General features: G+C 40.1%; 1 protein-coding gene across 7 annotated transcripts; it reads left to right on the top strand.

Moving 5' to 3' along the window:
* The first annotated feature begins 197 nt into the window (after positions 1 to 197).
* Positions 198 to 22,788, top strand: YPEL1 (yippee like 1). Of its 7 annotated transcripts, XM_082066613.1 has the most exons (7): positions 198 to 582; positions 4,298 to 4,580; positions 4,960 to 7,322; positions 9,267 to 9,355; positions 15,500 to 15,543; positions 16,968 to 17,076; positions 18,328 to 22,788. In XM_082066613.1, exons 4-7 carry the CDS (start codon positions 9,296 to 9,298, stop codon positions 18,415 to 18,417), a joined length of 303 nt encoding a protein of 100 aa, XP_081922739.1. In that variant the 5' UTR covers positions 198 to 582; positions 4,298 to 4,580; positions 4,960 to 7,322; positions 9,267 to 9,295; the 3' UTR covers positions 18,418 to 22,788. The 7 variants fall into 7 exon arrangements, with proteins under 7 accessions (XP_081922739.1, XP_081922740.1, XP_081922738.1 ...); XM_082066614.1 differs by lacking the exon at positions 4,960 to 7,322; XM_082066612.1 differs by having other exon boundaries at positions 4,298 to 7,322.
* The last annotated feature ends 1,783 nt before the right edge of the window (positions 22,789 to 24,571 follow it).

Raw genomic sequence — 24,571 nt, 5'->3', positions numbered from 1 at the left:
CGGAGCGACAGGGGGTGGAGCCAAGCCGCGAGCTCGCTCCGCCCCTTCCTCCACAAGGCCGAGCGGGGCGTGTGGGCGGAGCGCCGCGCGCCCCATAGCTCGCGCGCGCCCCCCGCAGCGGCCGCCGCTTCTGTTCCTTCTCCAGCTCCCAAGGGGGCGGGGCGAGCGCGAGGGCGCGCGCGCGCGCGCCGTGATTGGCTGCCGGCGGCGGTGGGAGCGGGTTTAACGGCCGCAGCACCCCCGGGCCGGGGGAAAACAAAACAAAGGCGGCGGCGGGCGGGAGCGGCAGGATGCCTCGGCCGCCTCTCGGCCCTCAGGGCAGGAGACGCGCGCCCAGCTCCCGCTTATGACCCCCGGCTGCCGCCGAGAAGGCACCTTCGAGGCGAAGGAAGCCGCTCCCCCCAGCACCCCCCGCCCCCCTTTGTTTTTCGGTGAGGGCCCGGCGCTGAGCCCTTGCCGGCCGCCGCGTGAGGATCGGGGGTCCCGCTTCCCCTCCTGCCCTTGCCCGCCGAGGGAGAGGGGCCCAGGAGCGCGCTGCTGCTCGGAGTCCGGGCTGGGGAGCGGAGCCGGCACGGCGCAGCGGTGAGTACCGGAGCGTGCGGCAGCCGGCCCCTCACCCAGTTGGGATTTTTTTTTGGGGGGACGGGCAGGCAGTTCCGAAAGGAGCCCCGTGTTGCACCCCCGGCCGGGGGCCGTGGCTTCCTGTGCGCGCGGGGCGGGGGGCCACCAAGGCAACTTTGCTGGCGGGAGGAGGGCTCGGGCGCTATTTATAGCGCCTGGAAATGACGGCAGCGCTGCCTGCCTGCATGTAGCCTCCTCGTTACAGGGCGGGTGGTGATGGTTTACATAATTGGAGGGGGGGTAAGGCTGAGCTCGGCGGGCAGCGGTGCGGTGGGGTTCCCCCGTCGCTCCCTCCCGCCCTGCGAGGGCCCCGGGAGCGGTGCGGCGGGTCCCTGCTCGGAGTCCGGCGGCTGGCAGGGAGCTGGTCCGTGTTAGGGTGGCTGCGCACGGCTGTCCCCGGGCTGCGTGCCCGCGCTCTGGGGGAAACGAGCCGTTGTCCTGCGGGGATCGCTGCGAGTGGGAGAGAAAAGGCAACGGCGTCACCCGCCGCCGCGGCTTTGTGCTCCGGTGGGAGGGAGGAAAAGGCTTAAACACGCATGGAGCAGCTGCTCCCTCCCGGCAGGGAAACCGAGGTCTGGCTCTGCCGGTAACTTTCTAATCGCATCTTTTTTTCCTGTTATTTGTCGGTATCGAAAGCGAAAATGAGGCGCCTGTATATCAAATCTTTGAGATTTTTCTTGACGGAGTAATCAAATCGCAGCTTACCGAGAGTGCGTGCGTAGGCTTTGTCCGGCTTTGCGGGGCCAGTCAAAGACTCTTAAGTTTATTTTGTCACGCCTCTTGTTTTTTTTGAGCCCGGACAGAATGACGGAGACGCTAATTGCTCACACATCTTATTTCCCCATACGAGCGTGTGGTTCCAAGCAGCGCTGTGACAATCCCCACGCAGGCAGGGTCGCCGCTTTGCGTGTCTCTCTTGCCGGTGCCCGGCTCATTGAGCGGAGCTACTCTCACCGCCCCCTGCCCAAGGCCGCCCCCCCGCCACGCTTATCGCGGTGTTTGTTTACACATCCGGGAGCCGCGCGGGGCGGGGCCGCCCCTCCGCCCCATTGGTCGCCCAGTGCCCCTCCCCGGTGACGTCACAGGGCGGGGCGCCGGGCCCGCGCTCTCTCTCTGGGGGGCGAAGTGCGGGCGGCGGGATGGGGCTGGTCAATAACGATTCATCTCCCCCCTGGTTCTAGACTGGTAGGTACGGGGACAAGTCACCCGAAACATGGTCTGGACAGCCATGTAGAAATGGCTAGACGGCAGTCTCCGCGCTTCATTTTGCACTTAATACTGCATTTTCTTTCAAATTCCTTAGATCTTCAGGAAACCTGTCATGTGCATGACCAAAGCACAGACTGTGCTGTTGTCCAAGAATAAGAAAGAAATGGTTGCCTCAGGTCTTTGCACTGCTTTCCACAGAATGCTGAACAGCAGCTGTGGAACTTGATGCTGCTCGTAGCTATCAGAGTGAAGCAAGGCTGGATTTATTCATCGTTACTAGAACAAGCTAAGAAATTATTTAAGTTTTGAACTTGCATTTAACATCCCTACTTTGCCTTAACATCCCACTGTTCTTACAGTGTGTATTAAACACTTAGGATTGCCTTTTATTTGAAGACAGCAATATCAAATACAGTTTTATCAGAAGAGCTTTGAAATTCTTTAATTTGTGTAGTTGAAGGACTCAGTATATTGAGTCTGAAAGAGTCCAGATTGCCATTAGAAATGTGAGTTAAAAATACCTTGAAGAAAATTATTTTCCTCTTACGTTCAACTTGCTGAACTTTTGCAAGCATTGAATTCATGTTTCAGTTACTAATGGAAAGGGTCTAATCCAAAGTCAAAACATCTTTGCTTGTGGTGCCTTTCATTCTGAAACCCTGTTGGGTTTTTTTTGCCACTTCTGTGAATGGAAACAGGATCTGTATATTTCTAACATTAAGAGTTCAAGCTGGGAATTTCAAGAGAACTTCTTTTTAACTTCCAGGATTGTATTTCTTATGTCATCTTTCTTGTACAATCTGCTGCCTCTAATAAATGTGGCTTAATATCTAAGTGTTCTACAAAAGCAACACATTCTTTCAAAGACAGTAATCAATCTTCCATTATATAATTAAATTATCTTGGTACAATAGGTATATAATATTTGTTTAAATGACTGTATTAATTAAGTTCAGTTCTTCCTACTAAATGGATTAATACTTCAAATATATTAATGTATCCCTTATCAAATCTATTTTCCTTTTCAGTGACTAACAAAATCTTAGTCACTGTGATGTGTAGATATGTGCTTTGGATGGCAGCTTGTTCCCATTGTTGCTTTATTTTTTGGTTTGCATATGTTCTGCTTCATGTCTTGTTTGTGGCTTATCTCTGCCTCTGCAATTTTGTATAAGAAACTTTCTTACAGTAATTCCCTCAGTAGTTCTTTAGTCTTTTCTCCTGTTGCTATCATAAGCCTAAGATATAAAAAAGATTGCGCTAGGCCTGCTGTATAGTTCACTTTTTTCCAAGAGTACTTTTGAAGCACAGTTAATGCTTCCTATAAACTATCTTTAATTTTTGTAGCTTTCATTATCTCTACTGCTATTGCTAGTACTCTATTGCTAGAAGAGTGGTTAACTGCTACCCGGAGCACAGTTTACAATTGTGATAAGTGTTTTGCATGCTCGTTTTAATAGCTGGATCAAGATGCTGTAAATTCTTTATATTGGCTCTCATTTCTGTGTTTGTGCTGTGGACCTGCGGTGTCAGTCAGCTGATAGCTGATGACATCAGTGACTCTGCAGTGTTCGTGTCTGGATTGCACATTAACTTGCCACATATAGTGGTAGCTGTTGACCTTTGACAGATGAGTAGATGTTATGAATATTTAGAATCTGTAATTTTCAGGCAAAATCTGAAAAAGGCTTGCTTAGCAGGAAGGTCCAGCCTTCTCAGTTTATGCATATAATGTCTCTTACAGGGACTCAGAGAATTAAGAATGCAACTGGGTATTAAGTATGTAGAATTTACCTTTTATTAGTGACTGTGATTTTGGTAGTAGCATCTGTTAAGACTGTTCTGGTAGAATAGGGAAGTCTCTAATTAGTTTTGGTCAGGACACTAGTCAAAAAGGTCTTTGCCTAAAGGCATAATTCTGCTGAGCTTAAAAGAGGAGGTCTGGATCCCTCAATAGGGTAGTGGTATCTTGCGTGATATTTGACTTAAAGCTAGATGCAATACAGCAAGATTTTTGCTGAAAGCCCAAGTGCGGATATCTGATGTGTGTTTATTGTTGGATATAGCAACTATTTTCCAAGATGTCTTGTCACTTGCTATATTGGAACCAACCACTGGAACTTCAGAGACAATTAAGTTTCTCTAATCTCCTGCATTTTTGCTGCATGGATGTCCTAAAGAACATACCTGGTATATTGTAGAAAGTGCTCTAGTGTTTCATGAAACACTGTTGGAATCTCTTCCTTCATTAGACGTGTTGGAGTAGATTCCACTAGCAGAACAGAACTGCTTGTTACTATGTTGAATGGAACTTGAATTGAGCAGCTTCATAGAAAAAAAAGGAGCCTGTAGTATAACCAGGCATTTGCTCTAAATAACACTTTGCTTTGTCTCTAGAATTATTGAATAACAAGTTTATTCTGGCCTTGTTGTATGCTGCTAATCATTCTGCTCTTTTCACCTACAGGTTGTGACTGTTTCTCTTCTGTCATTTGTGTGGAAAGTGCCACACACACTCCAGAACAACAACGGCTTTTGCTTGCATATTCCAGTGTTTCTTTTGTCAGCGAGTTCAGCAAAGTTGTAATTCTTCAAGTGCCAGCCCTGAGCTGAGTGAGGAGCCACCAGCAGAGATGGTAAAAATGACAAAGTCAAAAACGTTCCAGGCTTACCTGCCAAACTGTCATCGAACCTACAGCTGTATCCACTGCAGAGCCCATCTAGCCAATCATGATGAATTGATCTCCAAGGCAAGTGGTTTGTTTAGAGACCTCATGAATTATTTCTTAACCAAAATGGTTATCACTGTGTCATTGCTCCCAGTAGATTAGGGATGCAAACTGATGCATACTTCAGAGTATCTTCCCTGAGTTCACTCTTGGGTCATACATGTTGTGTACTGAGGACTGTATATATTCTGGAAACTTCTGAATGTGATGTAAAGGCTTATCTAATATATTCATTATATTAACAATCTCTGACTACTGTCAGGTAGGTACTATTTATGAGCAGTCATATCTGAGAAGTCTGATAAGAAAATTATCAGAAGAAAGCATGGATATCTGGGTAGGGGTTACTCTGGGCATGGTTATTCCAGATAAAGATTGTTTTTACTCTATTTGACTGAAGGTCGGAAAACTGTTTCCAGAATGTTCCACTGCTGTGAACACATTTACTTCTGCTGTATACCAGTTTCTGAGGAATGTGATTAACCAGAGATGTTCAAAGTAGTTGGACTGCCTAAACTTTAGAGGATGTGTGGATCCTTGAAACAGGCGAGGCCTGTCCTTCTTACCTGTTGTGGAAGAAACCAAGATTTGTCATGTATGAAATACTTAGGAAAACTTTAAGTTTGGCATAAATACTTGACTGGTTCATTCCTTGCTTCAAATAAGCTACTGACAGATTTGATCTTAATGGCATCCTGGAGAAAACAGTTGCTTTTCAAACCTCTTAATACACATTGCTTTCTATATAACTATTTTGTCAAATAAACTTTTTAGTGGCAAACCATTTTAAACTGACTTTATCTGTTGCTCTTGCCCGTTCCTGTGTTTGGCAGCACTCAGGTGATGCTGGTTTTGAGTGCTGAAGAGATGAGGGGTGTTGAGAACGCTGCTACTTCTGAATTGAGGTTTTGTTTGCATGGGGAGAAAGCATACCTGCTTGATTATCCTTTAAAGGGTTATCAGGGAATAATGGGTCTTCCCTATGCTGCTTTTCCTGTGTTATTAATATTTTTGATCTTTGTTTAGGTTTCAAGACATCTTTTTAAATTCAAATAGTAAAATTTGTAACAGTTCTTGGCAGTGTTACTTATTGCTTGCTTACTTGCTTACTTCTGCTCTGCCTTCAGTCTTTTCCCCTAAACAATTATTTTCCTCAACTTAGTACGTGAGGCATGGAACTGCAAATGTGAAACAGTGAGCTAGCTACATATGTAAAATGATGTCAAGAAATTAAGGAGGACTTGTTTTACTTGTAATTAACCTGAAAAAAGTTCCTCACTTTCTTTATAGTGATTGATCTTATTTTGTTTTGAGGAAAAATAAGAGAAATATTCAAACAATGTGAATGCATTTGAATTTAATTTATTTCCACATTGATTTCAGTATTTGAATATAAGGGGTCTTCTTGGCAACAGTGGATTCTAATTTACAAGTAGTAATAACTTCATTATTCACTACATGTTCTGGGCTGAAAACTAGTGGGAGAGGTTAATCTTTCCTGAGCTTCAGGTTGTAGATGCCTACAGGAAGAGAGGAACTTGAGATGTATAAATTCATCAGGAAAACACAATCCAAGCACACATACTTATTAGCAAACTTTTACTGGATTTAGGTTTTTGCATGTGAAATAAACTGCCAGTTATCACATGAGCCAGTTGTTCTCCAAGGTCTCAGGAGTTTTGGTCAGTAGAATATTTTTGAATGCTCTTAAGCAAATCACATGTTCATATTACAGCTTAATAAATTCATTTCAAACATGAAAAAGTCAAATTTTCAAACAACATGGAGAACTATTTTAAAATCTATCTACTTTAAGTTGTTCCTAATGGTGTTGGGAAAAGTGTTAGATATGGATTCTGCTTTTTCTGGCTTCCATAATTTTCAGTGAAGACAGCTTAAAACATTTCTCTACCTGCAGGTTGACCATATGCTTATTTGACAGGTGATCCATATTCTGTCAACTTAAGATTTGACCGTATTTTATTGTCTATATCTGTGTGATAATGAGAAATAAATTTAAATGTGAAGTGTGTCTTTCTGTATCTTTGTAAAATAAAAAGAAAGTTCTCATCTGTTGTATTTGGAACATAGCTTTAGCAACCTCATCGTCCTTTAAGCTTAGGTTGTGTATTTTCCAACACTGGAGAAGTTCTTCTGATGGAAACAACTGCAAAGCAGTAGTTAGATACACGAATAACTAGTGCTGTCCTGGGGAGTGGTGCGAGGAAATAAGATTTGATTCATTTTAAATGGAAACATAGGTTAAGCTGGAAAATAAAAACCAAAGAAATCCTAGACAATGTGTAGACAGAACCATAAAAGGACTAACAGATGAGTGTATGTGAACCTTTTTTTCTGAAGTTCTCTTAAAGCGCTTTCTTTGCCCATAGCATGCAATGAACTTAGGTTAATGAGAGAGTTTTTATTTATATTAACAATATCTATGTTCCCAGTTACTATACCTAGCTGCAGCAAAAATACTTAAATAACCCAAAGTGTAGCAAGTTCATTCTATACAGTCTAAAGTTAACTAAGAACAGTGCCATTGCTGTGCTGGTTTGGGTTTATTGATGGAGCAGAGAATTGGACTGTTGAATCCGATTTCCTCCCCCTTCCATGCCTCACTTTAAGGGCCTAGTTAAAAGCTAAGCTCTGGGTAACACTAAATACGATTTTTGGTTACAGATTGTCTCACTTTTTTTTCCAAATGCTTGCTATACAATATCACTCCACAACCCTAGTGCTACAAACACTCTGCAGCAGGTAAAGGCAATGGGTATTTGGCATTTAGCTGTAACTGTTTAAGTTGGGTCTTCTCCCCACCCCGCATTTCCTGGGTGCATGGTGATTGTTGCTTTCTTCTTCTGTGTGGTCAGGGAAAAAAAGAGCCAAAGTATATGGTGTACTCTTCATTTAAAGCAGCTACACCTACCTTTCTGATGTGCTTTGAGGTATAAGCATTTGTTATACCTGACACCATAATGCTTCCAACTTTGAATGCTGTGAAATGAATGGCGTTTCTCTTAAACGTTTATCTGTCAGGGAAAAGTGAAGAGTGCTGCGTATTTCTGTCAATCATCCCTTTGATTCTGGTCCTCAGAATACCAGACTTCAATACAGATTTGCAGTTGTTCTGCTTTTGACAACTGTTGATGCCAATTGTCTGACAAGGATGGCAGTGCACACGAATCACCTTCTCATTTTATTTCTGTTCTGTTTGAGCAGCAGGATCTCTTTCTTCCCTTAGAATTAATCATCAAGCTCTTTTTTTTCCTTGTGCCCTTGCTGGTGATAAATTGGCAACCAAGAGTCATGGCAGTGGCTTAGAAATAAGAATGCAGACTAATAAGAGTATAAAAATGTGCTACCTGCACAAGTGAATTCATCATTATCTGTAGTTATCATTTTTTTCTGCAACTATGAGAGGACTCAACATGTTGCTTTGTGTTGAAATCTGCTTAGTGATTAGAGCATATGTTTCTTGGTATTTTCACTCTACAACCTTGTGTTTCCTGTGTCTAGGGAGGAGCTTGTGGAAAGAGGAGGAATGGGAAGAAGGCTGGTTGAGAACAAGAGTCCCAAACTAGAAAGTCATCAGAAGTAGAGATGTTGACAGTCTGTAGAGCTGAACACATGTGCATGTCTATGAACAGTTGCCGTAATAATTTATAATCCCAGTCATTTGGGGAAAACACTCATTTGAAGGATGCACAATAGAAGAAATAACAAACTGTAGATGACTTTTAATTGAAATAAGTGTAATTTTGGAGTGGTGGTAGGTAGCTCTTAGGCACTACTGATTTCCAGTGTTAACAAGTCTACAAGTACTGTTTGTTCTGTTTCTTTGGTGAAGTCTTCAAAGTGAATGTTAAACGTTAAGAAAAACTATTGGACTATACCAGTTTTCACTGTGCTGGGGGATGTTCAGAGGACAGGGAAAGAACCCGCAGCTTTTTTACTTTTTTAAAGAAGCAAATGAGTATTTTTAGAATAATATCCTACTATGAGTACAGGCAGAGAAGTAACTTCTACCAGTAAGTAACCACAGGCCTTAACAAAGAGCAAGGCAAAAAGTTAATGCCACAGGAGGCACTTGTTGGATTTAAAATGTTCAAATAGCACATAAAAAGCAACCAAACAGTATATGTTAATAATCCCAACAATTTAAAAAATTGATGTAATTGAGTTTGAAGGGAAAACCTCTACAAGACTCTTTGAAGTCCAATGGAGGTTGCCACTTGTGTGGCCTATACAAAATATTATATGTATGCTGCTCTTATAGCATTCTAAAATGAGTTTTGTGAAAGGCTTAACTGAAAGAGCTTTCTTCTGGTTTGTTTGTACATGGTAGCGAATGTGCAGTGATTATTAGCAGTGGTTAATGTTATAGGAGGCATATGTTACGTGAAGAACCTAAGTTTTAAAGCACTTGAGAATGGCTTGTACCTACTAAGTTCCAGTAATTGTTTAGCAATTCAGTCAAGGTCCAACAAATTACAAAGAAATACAAATACCTAATAGAACTCTTGAAGCCTCGTGGATGTATTGCAAAGGATAATGCTCTGTTACTCAAGGTTGGCCTGCTTGAAAGACTTCTAAATCATCTTACAAAGTGCCTTGATGCTGGGGTTGGAAGAAAATCTGGATTATTTTGTTTAGTTGCCTGTATAAATACTGTCACTTTCTTCTGTCTCATTCATTGCAAAGCATATCTGACCAGAGCGGGAAAAAGTCATATGAAGTCACAGAACAAGACTAGATGTGTCAATATTTTCAAGAACACATTCTGCATGAAGGTACATATACGTAACTGTCATTGACCTCACTGGGAAATCCTCGCACCTCATGGTTAAATTTAGTTCTCCAAGGCATTCAGGATGTCTGCTGTTTTATTATTGATGAGAAGGGAAAGTCTTCAGCTTAAATAGATGCCAAAATATTTTTAGCCTTGCTAAGCAATCTGTGTTTTTGTCCTCTGCTGTTTAACTGATGAGTTCAAGAGGATTTTTTTAAGGTTTTATTGTCTGTAAGTAAATGTGCTGTTCTTAGCTTGATTCAATTTGATAATCTCCTTTGCTTATGACATAAGAGTACTTGGAAAGACAGATGGGCCTGTTGTATGCTTGAAGGCCATTTTTGTTCAATGCTGAAAATATTGAGAATGGGCCTAACTTTATAAATATTCTGGTGATTACTTTCTTGAAGAGGCTTCTAGTTTTTTGGGTTCTGTTTTTTTCTCTTGGGGGAAGAATCTAGTTTTTGGAAGAGAACCAATCTCCAGAAAACATCCAAGAATAGATTTGAAGGCTTAAAGGAGCTGCAATGTGTGCAAAGGAAGCGTTCTTCTCTATGGGTATTTTGACGTAGTTATTTCTGAAACAGATGATGTATAAGTCAAGATAACTTGTCCTGCCTGACAAAGTCTTCACTTCAGGAAGGATTTGCAGTTCTGAGGGTGTAATTTTTTAAGGTTATTCTCTACATATTGAACTTTATATCTTCCTTTTTAAAAATAAGTAAATAACTGAATGAAAATGTACTTCAAAAAAATTAATACATGTTATGGAGTCATCTTGGACTTGCCTGGGAAGGAGCTGAGCAACATTATCTCTAGTTGTCTGCAGTATTAAGGAGTTAGATCTGAGAGAAATACCAAATGGTGCAAATAATTTTTTCTCTGATAATTTTATTTGTCTGTAGCTTATGTTGAATTCAGTTTTCTGAATTCATTTTGCAAATCTTGGAAGTCACAGGATATTCTTACAGTCCGTGGTGCATCTTACTGAGAGGGTAATTTCAGACATTAGAGCCCTTATATATGTATTTCTGGTTTACCTTAAAAATGCTACCCCTAAGAATACTGTCTTCTGAATTTCTGAGTAATATTTCTTTGAATTGAGTATTTGTTCAGAATACTAATTGAGGTTCATCTGTCTTGGCCTGTGAAGTGAACTCTAGCAAATTGAAGGAAACTGAAGAAAACAGAACAACAAAAAACCCCCTTTAGACTTCTTTAATGTCCATTCTTTATTTTTCCATGTCATGAGTAGCTTGCAAGCTGTGCTTAAGGAACATAGTGTTAATGCAATTTTGACTTGCTTATAGTGCCTGCAATACCTTTAATACATGAGAAGATGCCGGTTTCGCTGGATGTTTTCTGTGCTGCATGATCCCTAGCCGCACAATCTAATCCTGGCTGTGGGGAATAATTAATTACATAAGCTTTTTGGTAGCTTCCCTACCCATGCCCTTAGGTATGCCTTAGGGCAGTAGATACATGTTCTGCTTAACTGATACTTCCTTTTCTCCTCGGTAAAACAGTTAATCCTGGTGTTAGAGGTAATGATGCGTTTAACTTAAAAGCACAGGTGATATCTAATTCTGCAGATGTGTACTGGTGTATAAGTGAAACGTTTATAGAGTTTCTTTAATACAAAATGTATTGCTGACAGAGGTCTGTCAGGTGGCTTGAAGAGATCATAATACCAAAGTATTGTTGCAGTCGACCTTAGTATAGTTCCCAAGCATGTACTTCAGGCTGTGCTGAAACACAAAGTTATGGATCTTGTAGATCTTCCTGTAGAATTGGACAACTAGTCAAAGATGTGGATTTTCTAGGGAAAAAGTAATAAATCACTGCAATATTAATAATTGAGGACCATGAAAAGGCAGACTTAAAGCAAGTTTGTTTTAACTGTGAATCTTAGTTGAACCCAGCTTCGAAGTAAAAATCATGGTTGATGTGAGTTCTGGATGACAGTTGGTCACACTCGCCACTTTCTTCTAATTCCTCTCTACTGGGTGGGATGCATATTTAAGACGCAGTTCTAATGGAATGTTCTGGTTTGGTTGTGATTGCTGTATAGCGCTAGCAATCTTGGACGTGCCGAACAAACCTTGCAAAGTAAAAGTTTGCGTTTGCATAGCTGATGTTTACTCTTCAGAAGAGCCGTTTGTCTGGAGACTGGTTTGAACAGTTATGCCTGTTTGTCCTTGACGCTGCCATTTAAAATATTCTCTTCCTTTGAGGAGCTAACACACAGGGTGTTTAACCTGTCAGCCTCTTAAAATTCATATCAGTATAAGTAAATCATACAGTGCAGAGTGTGAGAAACTTCATGCCGGTAAAAAAACAAATGTTTGTTCAGTAGTAATTTTTATTCTGGTTATGCAAAATAACTCAGTTTATAGCCAAGTTACAAGCTTAGCAAGCAGTTCGGGTGCCAAAATGAGTTGTCCCCTTTTTATTTCTAGTAATAGGATGCATCAGGAAGTAGAGCTCTGATAATGAATCTTTCTTATACCTGTTAGTAGGTGGACCCTACATGTAAATCAGTGTTCTGTGGTCAAGAGAATGCCTGTGTGACAGATGTACATGTTTTTGTGTTGTTCAAATAGTTTTTCTGGGGAAAGGAATGTCCTCAGTTATTCATATGAATAAGAAACTATAACTGCGAAGCTCTAACAGGTGGAGAAATTAATAAGAAAAAAGGCATGGGAATGTAAAAACTGGTATCTTTATAGTACTTTTACTTCAGTCAGCTATAAGAGTTCCACATGGATGGATTGCAGACCATTAAAAGCTCAGTGGCACATGGATGTTGTGGTTTGACGCTTGTTCTAAAGGAAAACCAGAGTTGCCTAGACCCAGATTCTGTATTCCAGAACACAGTAGCACAAGTTGCCACAGGTTGAAGTTATGTGTGAGTGATGTAAACATGGAGGAACTAGTTTTTCCCAGCTGGACTAAGAAACAGTTGTTCTATCACATGTAAATACAATGTTTAGCCTCTAAACATGTATGTAGGCGAGAAAGATGAATCAGCCAAACTCTGCGAAGAAGCAGCTAGGGAAGGGGAGAATGGAGGAGCTTTTCATGACGGGGTGTGTTTGAACAGATTTTTCTTTCTAAACCCACTCTCCCAGGAAAAGGTTCTGGTTTGTGTTGCTTTTCCCTCTGCTCTACCCTGATAATTCCAAAAATTGGAAGGTAATGAAGGCGGCTGTTTCTGAGGGGAAAAAACGTAGGAGATTACAGGGATAAAACAACCACGAGGGGTGCAAGAAAAGTCATATTTAAAAATTCATCAGGAATAAAGAAAAACTAAAGCAGTACTTTCTAACCTGTGGTTTGTATTTCATTTGGCTAGAACTTTTTTCAGCTTATGAAACAAGAGGGGGGGAAGGGCTCCTTTTTCTGCTATTCCTGGCATCCTGTTACTGCCCTCTGCTTAATTTTGAGAAATGCAGGGTCAAAGGAGAGCTTTTATTAGGTGGTATTAAGTCAAGACTAAACATAAACTTGGCAGAAATAATTGCATAAAGTAGTCCAAAAGGTCTCTTGACTGTTGATTTGTTCTGTAGTCTTTTTCTTTCCCAGCCAGCTGGGAAACTTCAAGTATGGTATATAAGCAGTTTTAAAAGTGATTGTGTAGCACCAGACAACCCCCCCGCCCCACAATAATTTGTATGCGACTGGCATGTGTAATTACATGTAAATACAGAAAGTAGCACATGGTTCATTTAGTAGGAGAGAGTATTTGTTGGTGCAGTTTGAAAAGAGATTTGTGAATTCTAATTTGCTAAATAGCGTTTTTAAAGCAAGGAGGAGAAATGGCTGCAAATTTTTAAATGTACAATTTTTTACAGTAGCTTAACCAAAAATAATGGTCATCGTGGCTTTGAAAGTTCCTTTCCTTAATTTCAGGTACATGAAACAAGGGAGTTATACTTGTAAGTTTACTTCTTAGTGAATAAAAGGACCTTTAAAGTGTTTCCTTTGCTTTTTCTTAAATTTTGGGGTTGCACAACTGAAGTTTTCTCTCAATTCATTTATAGTTTACTCAGGCTAGTTATTTGTTAATGGGTGGGTTTTGAGAGTGTATACGCGAATAGTTTCTGTCTCCATCTGCAGTCAGCATTCTCTACTTTGTTATCGATTGTGAGACACTGGCTCTAATTTAGAGAGCATCACTTATTCTATAGAAACTACAGATTGTAGGGTCTGTACCATTCTGTCCGTTTTGTGATGTGTTCTTAAGTATCTCAGGAGAACCAAACTAGCGATGGGTGGGTTGGTTTGGTTTGGTGGTGCGGTGTATGTATTACTTTCTGGCAGAGCTGTTGGGACTAGACTCAGCTGAGTCTCTCCTTTCAAGGTCGCTCTTACCTGAAGTTTTAGCTTTCACTGTACTGCATCTTTTTCCTCACCTTGTGAAAAATAAGACTTGCAGTCCAGAAAAATGGACAGAGCACCTTTCCTTTTGTCTTTGCTGTAGATGAAGAAATATGTTCTGTGCCGCAAAAATCTCCATTCAATCATCTTAAATGGTTGCTAAAATAATACTGAAATTTTAATGCTATAAACTGTTAAGTAGAACTTCTCATCTTAGGGTGAGATGTTATGAGTAGCTAAGGGCTGTATGTAACCAGTTACACTGCCACCCTTGCTACATCCACAGCCACAGATTGAACATTTTGTTGCAGTAAATAATCTGGTTAATGTTGATCAAAAAACGTTCATTTATATACATTTCCCTTTTACATATCTTTTTTAGAAACTGTTCTGAGTAAGTAGTTAAGATACAATAATTACTCATGTTGGTAATCATTAAACTGGCAAAAGACCTATTTTGGTGTCAAGTGACTTCTAATTATATAAGTAAATACATATGAGAAGAAGAATCCATTGCAGAAAGGTCATTTTGCCTATGGTTCCATGCCTCATGTTACTAAAACCGGTCAAAAATATTCAAGTTGAGATTTTTCCTTCCAAAAACCTTCCACGTTGATCTAACACAGGTTTCAGAGAAGTTGGTCTTTGATCTTCAATACTAGAACTGCAGGGATTCTTTACAAAAATGGTACTGCCTCTTCAGCATAGATGAAAATGTTAATTTTCTTAGAAAGTGGGTTAGGGAAGGGAAATTCTGGGAAAAAAAACCCAAAAAACACAGACAAAATTAATACTGTTCAGGTATTTTTAAAATGGAATTCAGTGTGGAAGAGAGAAAAAAGAAAAACTCCATTTCAGTGTGATCCTGTTTGAATGGGAAGTAATGGCTATGTCCGCAGTTCAGAAGGAACAAATCAACACGTGAAAGCAGTGATGTGTCTTACATACATGATTTGATGTTTTACCTGTGGCTGGACTGGTCTGCTCGTTAAGTTTTGCCAGGATGTTTGTAGCTCAGGCCTTTACCTCTTCGTTAGTGTTTGCAGAGTGCACAGTGGAAGAGCTGCTGGTTTAGTTTGGTCCAGAAAGAACAAAGCTGTAGTTCACAGGCATTGAAACTGCTCTGCAAGCCAAACCAACCCCCATCAGTGTGGCTGATTAGCGGTTTTCTACTGTCCTACTGCTCTAAACTAAAATATTAATTTAGATTCAGGCAATGAAGTCTAACAGTCATCTTTTGTCCGTAATCTATCAGGAATGTGGGAGATGTGAAAGTATATGGCGGCGCTTAGGTGTTTGATAAGAATAATTGTATTAAAATAAAGCTGAGCTTACAAACTGATCAGATGCGTTTCCTGAATACAGTGTGCTGGTTTTATGATTGGTCCAGCATTTTGCCAGACTTACATCAAATGATGCAATTAAATTGAAATAAAGCATCTTCTGCTGGGTGCAGTGGGAGAGGACAGAGGAGATGGAAATAATTCCCTTTGAGTTAAAAGCAGATATTAATTAGCATGAAGGATGTCCAGGAAAATGAGAATTGCTATCTTGCGTTATAGATGTTTGCATTATAGACATCTTACATAGAAAAATAATACTTAAAACTGTTGCTAAAAATGTAATGTGACTTAAAGTAATTCCCTTGAAATAGTTTGTATTATGTTTATATGCTTACTAACATGCCCTTCTGGAACTAATTTTTTGTTTGGTGGGGTTTTTTGTGGGTTTTAACAAGTGCAATTTGTTTGTTTGTTTGTTTCAGTCCTTCCAGGGCAGCCAGGGGCGCGCCTACCTCTTCAACTCTGTGTAAGTATGTTGTTATGGTTATGCACACTACATACAGAGTCTAATCTTTTTTGTATGCTTCATACATGGAAAGCAGTAGGAATTAGTTTAGCTGCACTTTGCCCTGTTCTTTTTAACATTGTCTTTACTCACCAGCAATAGTTATTACAGACCTACCTCCCTCTGCACATATTAGTTTATCTTCTATTTTAAGTAATTCTGCTAATAGCTGAAAGTTTAGGGGAGGGTGTTGATTTGAAATCCCTTTTGTGTATGTAATGATAACTGTCTTGAATAAGAGTTGTCATCTTGAGATGGTCCAGAAATTAAAATATATTGTGTGACTGTAAATTTGCTTTAGAGAACTCTGCTGTAGTCCAAAGAAGAATTTTCCAGTGTGATAGTTAGGTACATTTACAGGTTAATGTTCCAGCAAATTTGGTACATTTTAAATGACCTTGAATATTGCAAATGTGCTAGAGGCAAAAGGTCTCTGTGATCTTATCAAGCCTAATATTTGCAATTTTAGGCACGTCCTACCCATGATATAAAGCTTTCTGAATTTGCTAATGGATGTATTTTAAGTTTCTAATATGCAGGATTGCATTTTTGTCTCCTATTTTTTCAGCAGTTTATTGTGTTGCAGCATTTTGGAAAAAGAAATGCAGTTAAGTGTCTCAGTCTATTTTAGACCAGAATAATGGAACTATAACTGCAAAGGATTTGATTGCAGATCTTTGAAACTCTTTTTGTAATGTAGTCCTTCAGTGGTTACTTGGGACTTTTGGTATAACTGTAATAGTAAGAATGGGTAATAAAAACAGCAAAAATGGCAAAATTTTGCTCTCGTATAACACTGTCTAAAAATTTGTTTAGATTTGCCTGATGTTTTCTGCATAGACTCTTATTAATGAAAAAGCCAGCTTGATGCAGTACTTCATGGGATCTTTTGTTTTTATATTGCTGGTTGTTCATCATGGCTTAGTCTGCTGATCTGTAGCAAAGAAATATTTATGAGGCTTTTTCCTTGCTGCTATTTTGTAGCTGGTTCTAAATTCAGCTGTTGGTGCTGATTTACTGGTACAGATTTCCATTATAGAGGTCTCAAATTGTTTTTGAAGAAAAGCCCAAAACTGTAGAGGTGTCCAGTTACTGCTTAGTGCTCTGTTCTCTGAAACTTTAACTGTTCAGCCTGTCTTTGTTCATGGGAGGACGTGGGCATCACCGACAGTTTGCTCTTTAGAATAGCCACTTGAAAAAAGAAAATACAACCCCATTTTTTCTTCCTGTCCTTCAGCTCAGTGACACAGAGGAAGTTACTTTTACAGCATTGTAGAAGTTAGGGACTTTTAACTATTACTTGTCCTCCAGAGAAAAGGTGGATACCAGGTAAGAAAAGAAACTCCCGTGCAGTTAACATAGAGTAATTTCTCCTTCTTTTTCAGGGTAAATGTGGGTTGTGGTCCAGCAGAGGAGCGAGTTCTTCTGACAGGCTTACATGCTGTAGCAGATATCTATTGTGAAAACTGTAAAACCACTCTTGGATGGAAATATGTAAGCAATATACTTAAGTCTTCAATAGATGTTTATATGTTGAAGCACAGATATTTGAATAGGCCATAGAGCAGCATCTATACTGATAGTTAGGTGAGTTAGTTGTAGTGCTTTTGTATATATCAGACTCTAACATAGTTTTGCTTCCTTATATCTGCTGGGATGTTGGAGTAGATAATAACTTCATTCTCGACTGCAAAGCAAGCAGGAGCTAGAGGTGCTAGTATAGCTATCTAGTGCAGCTAGTACACCTATTAGAGAGCAGCGTAGGGGAAAGGGACCTGGGGGTCCTGGTGGACAGCAGGATGACCATGAGCCAGCACTGGGCCCTTGTAGCCAGGAAGGCCGATGGCATCCTGGGGTTGATTAGAAGGGGGGTGGTTATTAGGTTGAGAGAGGTTCTCCTTCCCCTCTAGTCTGCCCTGCTGAGACCACATCTGGAATATTGTGTCCAGTACTGGGCCCCTCAGTTCCAGAAGGACAGGGAACTGCTGGAGAGAGTCCAGCGCAGGGCAACGAAGATGCTGAAGGGAGTGGAGTATCTCCCGTGTGAGGAAAGGCTGAGGGAGCTGGGGCTCTTTAGCTCAGAGGAGACTGAGGGGTGACCTAATTAATGTTTACAGATATATACAGGGTGAGTGTCATGAGGATGGAGCCAGGCTCTTCTTGGTGACAACCAATGACAGGACAAGGGGTAATGGGTACAAACTGGAACACAAAAGGTTCCACTTAAATTTGAGAAGAAACTTCTCAGTGAGGGTGACAGACACTGGCCCAGGCTGCCCAGGGAGGTTGTGGAGTCTTCTTCTCTGGAGACATTCAAACCCACCTGGACACCTTCCTGTGTAACCTCATCTGGGTGTTCCTGCTCCATGGGGGGATTGGACTGGATGAGCTTTCGAGGTCCCTTCCAATCCCTGACATTCTGGGATTCTGTGATGCGATTTCTTAATGTTCACTTTAAAAAAAAAAAAAAAGGGCTAAAATTCTCTAAGCAGTGAGAACATGGAGAGTTCTAAAGCAAGATCTGTCATGCAGTGGATCTGCCCATTCCACTAATGAGAAGTTTACTCCTGTTTCCTTCTCGATGCTCTTCATCCTCTCTTTCCTCCATCCCACCCTTGATTTGGTGTAACCGATATGGGATGTTAGCCGGAATGTCTCCTGGTTTGTATTTTTAATGGAAGTTTGATGTTTAAAATACTGAATTTCCCCAGCTTAATTCGGTGTCTTAATTTTTCTTTTTTCCAGGAACATGCTTTTGAGAGCAGTCAGAAATACAAAGAAGGAAAATTTATCATTGAACTTGCCCACATGATAAAAGACAATGGCTGGGAGTGAATTATAACCTTTTTCCTTCTGTTTGGACAATATTCTGTGGAACATGCTTTACAAAGACTAAAGCAAAGTAAAGGAAGAGCTTGGCTAGAGTGGCCCTGGGAATATCACTGAACTCTGAAACCTCACAAATGAGTAGTGTAGTGTAAGTGGCTATTTCAGGCCATGTTTGCCTTTTCTCCTTGTGTAAGTTCCCTCTTTTTGTACGTGTATTATTGTGTGAACAGTTGTTTTGGAACATTTTGGATGACCTTTTTCTAAACTCTCAAACTAGAGAAACAGTTCACTAATTGAAAACGGATTTTACTGGTTAGCATCTATCTCTGACCTATGCCTTTAATGCTACCTTCTGCTGTGCATGCTTCTTGCCTAAACACCTACACTCCAGTCCTGTAGAAGTTCTATACCTGAGCAGTCCGAAAGAATGTATGGGATGGGGTGCTTTTTTATATGTAGCAATTTCTGATGTGTTTGGCAGTGAAGAGGATGCAGTATTGTAGTTATTTCTTTTTTTAAATTTGAGTGTACCATAACCTGTGTACATCTTGTAGGTGAATTGGTTAAAGGTACAGTGCTCACCTAAAAAATATTTCAGTTGCACTGACTGAAGTTAGCAGGTCTCAACTTGTTAGGAAAGGTTATGCTAGAGGTTTGGTATCTTAACGAAATACCTTAGAAGGATTTAAAATCAATAATGCTATAGAATATGTTCATTTAAGACCAATATATTCCCTAAGGAGTTTGCTGGATAATAAATTTATAAAACTATAGCTTGCAAGATTAAAAAGGCAAAAAAATATATGCATCTTCTATTTTGGAAAATAAAAAAGAAATTGGTGTATTAAAAAAAAGTTTTGGTACTGTACCTTTGCCAGTAACAGGGACTTGTGCATCAGTAAAGTTTTATGGCTGGTTCCATGTAACTGTATAGTCCTAATGCACTGGACAAAGAGGTTGATATCAAGGAAATTTGTTGAAGTATTCTGCTTCTGCTACCTTTGAACAAAAATATTTATTTTTGTGAGAAATGGCCAGAGCCTATGACATGAAAATTAATATAGTACCTGTAGAAAAAGGAGGGGTAATAAGAGGGAAGGGAAGTTTGACTCGGTTTTTCATAAAATAACAAGATAGTTTTTAAAACTTGGGGGTGGGGAAGGGGTTTCTTGGTTTGCTGGCTAAATCATCCCCAAGTACCTTTTTAATAGAAAAATTTGTATGAAACTCGTCTTCTCTTTTGTTCTCACGCTGTTTCTTAAATGGAACGAGTTAATGAGAGAAACTTCTGGAAAGTGTATGCACAATATTAGCTGCTGGTATCTGCATGCAAATTCTGAGCAACTATGAAAGAAATGCTCTACTTAAACTTGCTAACTTTATTTTCAAATTAAACAGTCTCCGAAGACCTTTTGTATTTTGATCCTTTTAATACTTGGGGACAAAATGTTTGGAAAAAAACCCTTTAACACTACATAAGTACTATAACTGAACAATATGGAAGCCTTGCAATACAGAATCATTTTCTCTCAATAACAATTCTAATATTGCACCTGCAAAATTTAGTCATAGGTGCTATTGCTGCTGTTATGTTTTTGGGAATCTCTGATAGGCTTTCTGAACTCTGCTGCACTTTAGAAATTTTGTCATACCTGAAAAATTATGCCAATGGGTAGGGGCAATACAAATCCTTAAAACCAGCTTTCCGGTGTCTTCATGGACAAAGAGAGAAGAGAGTTCACCCATGTTTACGCATTCTCTGTGATGCAGGCTGGCTACACTGCATTCAAGATGTTGTAGTGAACTATACCTAGAAACTAAAAACAGAAGAATTGGAGAAGTAGTTCAAGCTGTTGGTTTCAGTCCGGAGACCTGAAGTGGTACAGCCGTGTTCGGTCTGGATTTTGTGGCTTACATGTTTACTAGTTCGTGTTCACATCGTCAGGCTTCAGAGTCTCCTTTTAAACAATGTTGTTGATGCAAGAGATGGGCTTTGCTGTTGCCTGTCTCTTGATCTTTTTGACCTGGAATTCTTGGGACGTTATTTTCCTCTATTGTAATGTGTGTTGCCAACAAAGGTGGCACTAAAACTTCTGTCAACAAAAAGTTTGTGTTGGCTTCAAAGTCCAGTTGCAATGTTGTTACTTGTGAACACACTGATGTGAAGTTCGTGTCTCTTTGGGCTTTGCTTATTTCCTGGCTACAGCCTTGTTGAAGCAGTACACTGGACTGAAGACAAAAGTAATGGCTGCTTTTCAGTAGAGAGCTGAAATTAAAGGCAATATGTAAAGTATTGAAGATTTTTCTCTCTAAAATTGGGGGTTTGGCTATCTCTTGTTAGTAAGTTAATGCTGTCTGTAACACAGTCTGGTTCTTACTTAGAAATTCAACCTCTTTCTTCAGTGCATTATTTATATTTCAAACTGGACATTTTCACCAAAACCTTAATTAACTTTCATGCCAAAGGCTGGGACTTCATCGAGTGTTTAGCACATAGAGCTTCGGACTACTGGCACAAAGAGTTAATGATCTATATCTGATGTTTATGGCTTTTAAGAGAACCAAACAAAGCAATATTCGTTTTGGTCTTTTGAGAGTTAATGCTTAGGAGGAGTAAAGAGTAGAACTAACACAATTTCTATTTCATGCTGCCATGTAACAATTCTTGAGGCTCACTCTATTGAGGCTATCTGTGAATTTTCTTCCTGTGTTGTTTGGCAGCATCAATGATTATTTTCTCCCCTTGTAAAGATGTAGAGAGTTCTTGTTATTGGTTTTGGTGAAAGTAGAATCCAGATAGAAATGGCTGCTGGCTGATGTGAAGAGGTCAGTCTGGTCACTGAGCCTTCCCGCAGTCATTTGAAAGAAAACGAAACTTACTTGAAAAAAAAATTTTACTAAAGCATTTTCCCTCTAACCAATTTTTGTAATATATTAAAGATTATATTTAAAGTTTGTATGTGTTTGCTCTGGGCAAGTTTACTTCCCCTCCAACTTGAGCACTTTTGTTACTTGTACTGGTTATTTTTATTGTTGGTCTTAACATTTATTTTGTATTTCGTTTTTTATAAACTGTAACAAAAAGCTTTTGTGAACCTTTGTTTCTTGCTGGCTCTTTCTTGGACCAAATGAACTGACTATGAGCTGGCTTAGAAGAAATGTTCATTGGGATGCATAGGAATTTGCTAGCAAAAATGTACATGTATTGAAAGTTGTTTTTTCTCTGAACCTCTAAAGCCACGCCTGTCCTAAAGTAATTAATCATAATTTGATGTGACTTTAGTAATCTGACCACACATGCTCTGTCTAGGTCCAAAGTAATGGCTGTAACAGTGGTGTCCAGGACTGGGTCTGCCTCCAAACACTAGAGTCATTCTTTGGCTGGTCACTCCAAGTACATTTTGATTAATAAAAGGTGATGCTGCCATCTGTAAAAATTCTGTTAAGTTGCAAACTTGCTGTGAAATAAGCTGCAGAATTTGGTGAGAGATCGCGGACACATCAACCCAATCACTCTTTGCTATATGCCCAGCAGTTTAGTAATCTCAATGTCATCTGCCAGTAAAAAGGGCCAGAATATTAATTTCCTTTGTTCATTGTAAGCTGTACAATGACGGATTGTGTTAATTAAGTTTGTTATAATTCCATCTTATTTTCTCACTAGCAAGGCCCAATGCAATGGCCAATCTGAGTGGTGTGCCTTGCATGCTTGCCATCGCAGTCCATGGGAGAGGAGAGGCAATACAGTCTGTGACATTTCCTTGAGTTGAAGTCTGGCCTCAGAGGTTCTGGCAAATAGTCATCACTGTGCCTATAACCAGACAGTCATTCAAATTTATTACTGGCGTATTGAGTTAGTGCAAGAGCTCATGAATGCCGTGTACCATTTTTGGTGGACTTAGGCTTCCCTTTGACTAATGCTTGTAGAGCTTTTTCTGCACGCTCATCTCAGCAGTCAGATTGCAACAGTAGTGACCTACAGTCTCGCAGACCAAATTTCGAACATCTCTATTCTTTGATATGGCATTGAGTGGAAGAAGCTGTCAAATTATTGTTAAACTTTTTGGACACTTCATTGTATTTTCTTGAGACTCATGTTGAGCCAACCAGCAGTATGAACACTCAACGCAAAAGGAACAGACACTTTGGAGGTTTCTTTTAAAAGGACTGTTACAAATGGTTTAAGGCCTAAAGCATGAGTCGTAAATCGCGGTTGAGTTGTGCCTCATTGTTTCTTAAACTCTTTACAATGCTTTCTTTTACAGGTGACATGGCTGTGTTGCTGTTTTGTCCTAGCAATACTGTACATTATTTGTTGTTTCACTATATTGTATCTACTTGAGGTATCACAATAAAAGCTTTCAATTGTTTTGTTGAGTTACTTGTTATTTTTGTGATGTCTTTTCCTGCTTAATTTAGATTCTCATGCTTTTTTTTCATCTCTTAAAGCCACAGAGAAACACCATCTGATTTTTATGTGGTTTTAAGAACGTCACTAAACATTTGTTCTTTTTCCTTTCACTGATCTTCCTAAAAAATAGAAAATTGCGGTGCTACTTTTAGAGCTTTGGCCTGTTTGGAGTCAATCATGGAACTTCTGCAAAGTGCTTTCAAAAAGAGAGTCAGTTTGTGCATACCCCAAAACCGACTTTCAGAGAAACTGTAGGAACTGTGTGTGTTTTCTGTTGCGGTGTCTTGGTCACCGCAGACCAGAGGAGCACTCTGAGCACTGGGACTCAATCTGTTATTTCTGCTTTAGTTGGGAGGAACTGCTGTAGTTCCTCTAATCAAATTAACAGTCTTCTCACGTGTTAGTGGAGTTAAAGTCTCCACTGTGAGTCAGTAACAAGGATGTGGTGAAGATGGGTCTTCTCCATCCAAGAACCCAGGTCATAGTGGGCTTCATATTGACTCAGATGTAGGTGTTTTATTTGCAGGAGACACGGTGTGCTGCGTGCATGGCTGTGAAGGGCTCCCGCCAACATTCACACATGAACTTTCCCTAATGATCATGTCAGTACATCACTGGGTGTCCGTAGCAGCAGGTTTGACAGTGGCTGTCGGGTTCTTCAGTGGAAAGTCTCTGTGTAAAACAGCAGTTAGGATAAGAAGGGGTGATTAAGTAGAAGGGAAATAATTACTGTGATAAGGTGGCTACTTTACCGCTGTAGCCCCTTTGCAGTGAGGGGACACTTGACTCATGTTCAGCCCGGAATCCACTGGAGCCCCCCCGGTCCTTTTCAGTTTGAAAACGGAGTCTGTGGCCCTTATTGACCATTTAGTAAATTGTTACACCAACCAAAGTGATGTTTTCTCCTGAAAATTAATCTGTAGATGGTCATACTGATCTTAATGCTTATGATTACAAAATCAAACTGGGACTTTACTATTAAGCACTTCATATTTGAAAGACTTCATATTATTAATTTTAAATACTTCAACCAATACCTCAGTTTAAACAAGTCCCCAAAAAAGCTCTGTTGATATACTGATAGTAAAATATGCTTTAAAATTTCTTAAAACTGTAGCAAGGGAATATTGCAGTGGTTTAGTTTACTATTCCGTATGATAATGGGTGTAGGATTATCCTTAATCACATTAAACCATGTGAAATAAATACTTTTCAAGGAAGTGCTTCACATCAGACTTCCTTGCTAGTACAAGATGTAGGTGTGTGTTAGGTAATATTGAAGTGGTGATGAAATTTTCCTGGAAGCTCTGAACTCCAAGGTAGGCTAAATTGTGTCATTGTGATAATTCAATTATTTTTAGCATGCTAAACCAGTAGGGTACATAAAATTCAGATTAAAAATGTCAGTTGTTTCCATTTGAACGCTTTGGGTGAAGTAGGAAAGTAGCAGAAAGGATACATGTAGGATTTTGGGGGGAGTTGGGGTTTTTATTTGGTTTAGTTAAATGTTCAATTACTGAACATTGGCAACAGTGCATCAAATATGACCCCTGTGGACTGCCTGAGGCTGAGAATGAAGTCATTCGGTGCAGGTTTATTCCGTGTCTCTTCAATAATCCATCATTTCATCTCACAGAGGGATGAGGATGCTCTACATATGAGATCAAACAACATTTCCATCTTGAGGAAATGGAAGATAGCCTGCTACCCTTTCTTTTATTCATGCACTTATAAGCTGTCATCTCAGGC

Source organism: Streptopelia decaocto, assembly GCF_964273445.1.
Source record: "Streptopelia decaocto genome assembly, chromosome: 15".
Taxonomy (NCBI): domain Eukaryota; kingdom Metazoa; phylum Chordata; class Aves; order Columbiformes; family Columbidae; genus Streptopelia; species Streptopelia decaocto.
This window is presented reverse-complemented; position numbering and strand designations above follow the sequence as displayed.